Source organism: Mastomys coucha, unplaced genomic scaffold (genome assembly GCF_008632895.1).
Source record: "Mastomys coucha isolate ucsf_1 unplaced genomic scaffold, UCSF_Mcou_1 pScaffold9, whole genome shotgun sequence".
In the NCBI taxonomy this organism is placed as follows: Eukaryota; Metazoa; Chordata; class Mammalia; order Rodentia; family Muridae; genus Mastomys; species Mastomys coucha.
In genome coordinates, this window is record NW_022196915.1 from 42,374,592 (window position 1) to 42,381,580 (window position 6,989).

Sequence of the window (6,989 nt, forward strand, 5' to 3'; positions counted from 1 at the left end):
CCCTCTCCCTCCCGTCCTCCCAGCCTCCTTTCCTTCCCTCCCTCGGTCTCCAGCGCCCCTTTAAGCCATCCAGCAGCCCAGGCGAGTTTATCCAGGGGGCCTGGCTTCGAGGTCGAGGGGGAGGAGGGGGTGGTGGTTAAGGGGGGGGAGGAAGGGCGGCGGGAATCTGCCCGGTTCCACCCCTAGCTACAACCCCTAGCAGGAAGGGCTTGTCTCCTGTGCAGCGGCGGAAAGGGACAGAGCTGGGAGGGCGGGTGCGGAGCTCAGGCGGGTGGGTCGCAGATCCTGCAGCAGGGAGGCGGTGGCGGGGGGCGCGCCACAAGGAGGGGAGGCGTGGCTTAGGCTGCGGGGCTAGGTGGCTGGGGGCCTCGGTGCTGGGACCCGTGACACTTCTCACGCTTTCCAGGGGCCGGAGGGACAGCCATGCTTTTGTCGGGGGGTAAGCCCCCAGCGCAGGAATGGTTCATGGTGCAGACAAAATCGAAGCCCCGGGTACATCGGCAGCGGCTGCAAGTCCAGCGCATCTTCAGGGTCAAGGTGACCGCTTTCCAGAGCCGGCCTGACACCCCTTACTTTTGGCTGCAGCTGGAGGGACCCCGGGAAAATACGGGCAAAGCCAAGGTAAACAGCTTCGTTTTGCTCTTTCTTACCCCTTCTAGCCAGATCCTCTCCCTCACTCCTCAACAATCAGTAGTGCCCAGAGGCCTTGAGCTTGCGTCCTGCTGCTTGGCGTGCAGGGTCTGGGCCTCCCTCCCTCCAGATCTGCGGCCCCAGTTCTGTTCCTCTGCTTCCTTTTTTTCTCTTCTGCCCCACCCCTCTCTTGCATGTCACTTCTGTCCTTTAAGTGTGCTGAGAGAACCTCTGCTGAGAGTCTCTTTCTGCGAGCCTTCTCTGGTCAGAAGCGGGCCCCGATTTTCCATCTTGGGATCAGTGGAAGGGCCTGCATTTTTTTTTTTTTTTTTTTTTTTGTGGCCTCTGCAACACACGTCTTTGTTCTCACCAAGACACTGGAAGGCCTCCATCCTTTCTGTCTGCTTAAATCCTGGGCGGTTTCTCTGAGTACTGGGACCGGAGGAGGGCCCTAGAGACACTTGTAGAGCAGCGTTGGCAGTTTATAGACGAAGCACTAGGGCTCAGAGAGGGTGAGGGGCTGCCTCAGTCATCAGAGTCAGGAAGGAGTAGGTTGGTGGAGGTTGGGCCAGAATCTAAGACCCTGCCCCGTATTCTTTCCGCGTCCAGCAGCCTCTCTGAAAGGCTCAGGGTTGGATGGATCTGTTCTGGAAGCCAGTGCCTTGGGATGCCAGGGAATCATGGAGGTTGAGATGAAAGGGCCCGCTGTATGGAGCTGGATATTGGACAGGCCAGGTCACAGCTTGTCCCTTTTACACTTAACTTGGCTTCTCCTACCAGCTTCTCTGTGTGAGCTCCTCCCTCTGCTTCAGTCACACCCAAGGGCCCCTCAGATTCCCTTATCTTCTCCTGTAGGAATGCTCTAGGCTCCCTTCTCTCAGATACATGCTAGTCTTAACCCTTTGGCTGAAGCTTTACCCATATCTCCGTTGGTCAGGGCCTAGGTAGGGGAGACCCAGAACACAGCCGGCAGAAGGACGGGGAGGCTGGGAAATTTCTCCCTAAACATGCCCAGTAAGCTGCTGCATCAGCAGTTTTCCAGTTCTGACAGAGGTGCTGGGGGAGGGGAGAGGTGTCTGCCCAGAGAACAGATGTGCAGGGCCCCTTAGTTTCAGAGGCTGGGGTAGGGTAGCCTAAGAAGAGGCTTTGGGGGCTCTTTTACGTTCTTAATCTTATCGTTAAGGTAAAGTACCACAGCTCAGCCTTCATGGAGAACTAACCAGCCGACCAGAGACTTCCTTAAGATGGAGACTAAACCCTGGGCCTGTGCATACCACGTAGACCCTCTGTCACCGAGCCCCCTACTTCTCCTGCCCTCCTGAATAGCTCTGCTGGAGATATGCCACTTTGTGTTTCTTGTTTAAACTTCAAGTCAGCTTCAAGCTTGTCAGCATCGCTGCCTCTTCGGGCTACAGATTTTCGCCCCTAAGTTTCTTTCTCCAAGCCCTGCTAAGTGGATCCAGGGGCCCTGTCATTTTCCTCTTGTGTCCCTCATTGCCCCAGAGAGAGGCATTGTTGAAGGTGGGAACAGCTTGCAGGAATCCTGGGTAACTTCCTTTCTTGTACTAGTGGGGACAGAAGGAAGAAAAGGAGGGAGGGGGAAGGGCAAGGGACAGTGGAATGTGGGGAAGATAAGGTTTCCAGGAGGTCTGGATTTGACACGTTGTTACCCTATCGTAGCCCAAATAGAGAAGCATAGTTTGAAGAGGTCCAGGTCTAATAATTCAGCCATCTTGAACCTTTTTTCCCTCGTTCTTGAAACAATGTAGTAACACTCTTCTCATGTAAGAATTGTGAGGGCCAACTGAAAGAATGCATGCTCAAAAACCTTGGCAAAATGTAGAGAACAACACGGGGCAGAAGTCAGGTGCTACGGTTAGTAGCTAACCTAGCTTTACAGCGGACAAAGTCTTTCTCCCAGTTTGATGTTTTGTAGACTGAAGGGCTTTGATTACCTGCTCTGTGAGCTTTTCCTAAAGTGAGGATGCCTTGGTTTTTCAGAAGGATGCAGTGTGGCCCACCCCAATTGTAGCTGTAGGGACTTGGAGTTTTGCCTTCTGGCGGTTGCCTTCCATACATAGGTCAACTAGTAGAGAACTTTTGGGAGAGATGGGGGAGGGACAGTGAGGTCAGTCATTTGTTCTGGTCTGAGTGGAAGAAGGGTCAAGAAAAATGCAGGCTCACTTAGAGTAGGATCTGATATGTTTTTATATTATTTGTGCCTTATGGAAAAAAAATCTCTGTTAAACTTGTGTTTTTTAGTTCTTACGCAGTGGCAGGATTTAGGAAGTATCAGAGATGTTGCTGTGTACCACACCTCAGGTAGGAAAACAAATCCCAGGGAAGCAGGCTCCCCTGAGATGAAATCACCTAGTGGAGAGGGGAGTTGAACAGTGGTTAAGTGAGCCCCGCCCTAGCTGAACCTGTGCGTCCTTTCTGCTCCATTCTGCATAACCGACTATGAGGATGGGTTGAGTCTTGTCACCAGACAGGACAGGTGATGTGGTTATTTCTCTTGTTTTTGGAGAAGATGCATAGAGGTGACGGGAAATCCGAAGACAGCGGTAGTGGAGGTGGCTTCTGGAGTCTCTGGTTGAAAGATGGAAGTTGGCCTGTCCCTGGCACTCAGTGAACAGAACCATGGAAACTGATTGTGGTCAGGTGTATGCTGGATTTGACTCACACAAACCCATTGTTAAAATTTTAGGAACTTTGCAAGCTATTGGAGAGCTATTTATAGCCACCATGAGAATATTTACACTGTAGACATTGACAAATGCTCTACACTAGGGTTGTACCCCTTCCCTGTGAGCTGATTAGGAAATGTTTGCCTACATACATCTGTGTCGTGACTGAGAACCTAATCTTTTTGTTTAAATGTAAATTTAAAATTTTTTTATTATTATTTTAAATTTTAATTTAAAGTTTTATTTGTTGTTTTCGAGAGTTTCTCTGTGTAGCCTTGGCTGTCCTGGGATATGCTCTATAGATGACAGGGCTGGTCTCAAACTCACAGAGATTGGCCTGCCTCTGCCTTCTGAGTGCTGGTATAGCTCTGGCTGTCCTGGAACTCACTCTGTAGCCCAGGCTGGCCTCCAACTCAGAAATCCGCCTGCCTCTGCCTCCCAAGTGCTGAGATTAAAGGCGTGTGCCACCACTGCCCGGCCGCCCAGAAGCTTTTTTAATCACGTAATTTACATGTAATAGTTATTGTGCCTTTTTATTTTATTTATTTTTAAAAATTATTTATTTATTTTATGTTGATGAGTATAATGTAGCTGTTTTCAGGCACACCAGAAGAGGGCATCAAATCCCATTACAGATGATTGTGAGCCATATGTTTGCTGGGAATTGAGCTCAGGACCTCTGGAAGAGCAGCTAGTGTTCTTAACCACTGAGCCACCTCCCCAGCCCCTTATTGTGCCTTTTTTTTTATGTGAGGTTTACAGCCACATAGTAAAAACTTCCACTGAGATTTCTTTTCTTATCTTCTTCTTCTTCTTCTTCTTCTTCTTCTTCTTCTTCTTCTTCTTCTTCTTCTTCTTCTTCTTCTTCTTCTTCTCCTTCTCCTTCTCCTTCTCCTTCTCCTTCTTCTTCTCTTCTCCTTCTTCTTCTTCTTCTCCTTCTTTTTAAGATTTATTTATTTATTTTATGTGTATGAGTACATTGTAGCTGTACAGATGGCTGTGAGCCATCATGTGGCTGCTGGGAATTGAACTCAGGACCTCTGCTTGCTCCAGCCCTGCTTGCTCCAGCCCCACTTGCTCTGACCCCACTCATAGCTGTCTTCAGACACACCAGGAGAGGGCGTCAGATCTCATCATGGATGGTTGTGAGCCTTCTGAAGAGCAGTCAGTGCTCTTAACCGCTGAGCCATCCCGCCAGCCCCCTTATTGTGCCTTTTTAAAATTCACAAAAGATAACAATCTTTCCCCTGCCCTTCAGGACCTTTCTGGCATTCACGAGTCTCCAGGTTTCTCACGGAGCATGTAGATACTCTTGCCTTCCGACCCATGTCGGATGTTTGCTTTCTTTTTCCTGTTATTACACGTGAGGGGTTAGGTCCTTCACGCTGATGCCCTCTCTTCCTTTCCAACGTGTTTGGTCTCAGTTTTCTAAGTCTATATTTGGATTTTGCTCCATTTATGCCTCTATGCTCATCATCCAGGTAGGAAGTTCTCTGGTGCCTTTGTTTTCTTTCTGCTTTTATGGTTTAACGAAGATTTAAAACTCCTTTCCGAATTGCTTGCCTTTCTATGTACGTATGGATGATGTTTTAACCTTCTAGCTCCTCACTGCATTCTTCTCCCTGAGGTGAACAATTATAAGGAAGGTGGCTTCACCTGAGCCTGTGGTGGTGCCACGGGTCACAGTGAGCGCACACAGTGGAGGAGGCCTCTTCCCTTTAGAGGAGCTGAGGCTAAGAGAGAAAAGCAGGGCAGGGATCCCAATATCCACTTAGGAGCAAGTCCTGGTGACCTCCCTTCCTTTCACTAGACCCCCACCTTCCAAGGTCCCACCATCCCCAGAGAGGGTCCAGCCAAGAACAAGTCCCTACAAATGGGTTTTGGAAGAACATTCCAAATTCTAGTAGCCAGCCTATGTAAATGCAGATAGTCTCATGTGGACAGACCTGGCTTTATGCTCCACTCTGGTCGCGCTGTCTGTCACTTCGAGGCTTCAGGTTCCCGGTCTCCTGGCATCTGTTTTCTTGTTCTTCGTTAAATCCATTCTCTTTCTTGGGTTAATAGAGCTCATCCATCTGTAGCTTCCTTTTCTCTTCTTCTTTCTCCTCCCACCCCTTTCTTCTCTTTTTCTTTTGATAGTGTCTAGTTATGTGGATGTAGCCCAGGCTAGCGTCAACTTCGAATGTAGATCGGTGCCCCAGCAGAGGAGTGCTGAGGCGAGAGGTTTGCTTCCCGAGCCACAGTCTGAGTGAGCTGGTTCCTATAAAGACAGTCCCAGTCAGTGTTCAGTAATGATGGTAGAATAGATGAAGACAGACATCCTGAGGGTCCTCTTGATTATCGTCCAGGATGTTGTTTAGCTCTTTTCTTGGTTTCCTTTGTTTGTTTGTTTGTTTTGAAGATTGCTCTGTAGAGCTGCTATGCTCTGCCTGTCCCTACCGAGAACCATGTTACAATTTAACTGGAATTGTAAAGGTAGTAAGAGGAATGGCTTGTTAAGAGGTGGGTTGTTTATGATGAGATGGGCCTGTTATACATTTGGGGGCTCTCCTGCCTGTTCTCTATCTCAGCATGGGGTTCACAGTCTCTAAAATCTGGAGCCAAGTGAAATTGTGCTCAATTTAAGTGACTCAACATGTGGTATTTTGTTATGATGGCAGAGAATGGATTAAGCAGATTCCATATATATGTGTGTGTGTGTGTGTGTATAATATGTTATATATTAATTAATATATTATATAATTATATAATATATTATATATCCTCCCACTCCCCAGGACTGAGGCTCTTCCATGGAGCCGCATGCTTACCCCATATTTTCTAAGAGGAAAGACATGTTGTAATCTACATGTCTAGGTTGCATATCTGAAGGTCACTTGGTTATAGTTTAGCTGGTATTGAGTGGTAAAGGGCAGCATTTGTTTTAGTAATGTGAAGCCATCACTCTGTTGACACCGAGCTTTTGAGAAGCCGGAGGCTGTTCTTGTCCTGCCCCTTTGCCTGAGATGTTTCCCCTTGAGCAAGTTTGTAGTGTTCTCCAACATGCTGAGTCTTCTCGGTGAACCTGCTCTGTGTGGACATCTGTTTTCGTTTCCTGTGTTGCTCGGTACTCTCTCCGCCTTCCTCCTGGACCTCATGGTCTTCCGCCTGGAGGATTTGTGGCTGCTGACCCTTCCCTCCCACTTTATCCTCTTCAGTTCCTGTCTGAAGATACGGTTTCTACAGGCCCTTCACGTTTTCTCCTACTTTTGTTTGCTTTTTCTGTTTTTTAAAAAGTTTATTTGAGCCGGGAGTTGGTGGCGCACGCCTTTAATCCCAGCACTTGGAAGGCAGAGGCAGGTGGATTTCTGAGTTTGAGGCCAGCCTGGTCTACAGAGTGAGTTCCAGGACAGCCAGGGCTACTCAGAGAAACCCTGTCTCGAAAAACCAAATAAATAAATAAATAAATAAATAAATAAATAAATAAATAAATAAAAATAAATAAAAAGTTTATTTGGTTGTGTATTTTATGTATGAGTGTTCCTGCACACCACAAGAAGGCAACAGATCCAGTGACAGACAATTGTAAGCTACTATATGGTGCTAGGAATTGAACTCAGGTCCTCTGGAAGAACAGCCAATGCTCTTAACCACTGAGCTATCTCTTTAGCTCCCAGTTTTTTTTTTTTTCTA

The 6,989-nt window shown here is 47.9% G+C and overlaps 1 protein-coding gene across 2 annotated transcripts in view; it reads left to right on the forward strand.

The window, feature by feature from the left end:
• Positions 1-6,989, forward strand: part of Nynrin (NYN domain and retroviral integrase containing) — a 22,775-nt gene continuing 15,786 nt past the window's right edge. Inside the window, exons 1-2 of one of the 2 annotated variants that reach the window (XM_031361536.1) lie at positions 1-81; positions 407-621. In XM_031361536.1, coding sequence (XP_031217396.1) covers positions 424-621 — 198 coding nt within the window. In that variant the 5' untranslated portion in view covers positions 1-81; positions 407-423. Of the gene's footprint in view, positions 82-178; positions 272-406; positions 622-6,989 lie in introns of those variants that run through there. The other variant, XM_031361537.1, reaches the window with a different exon arrangement.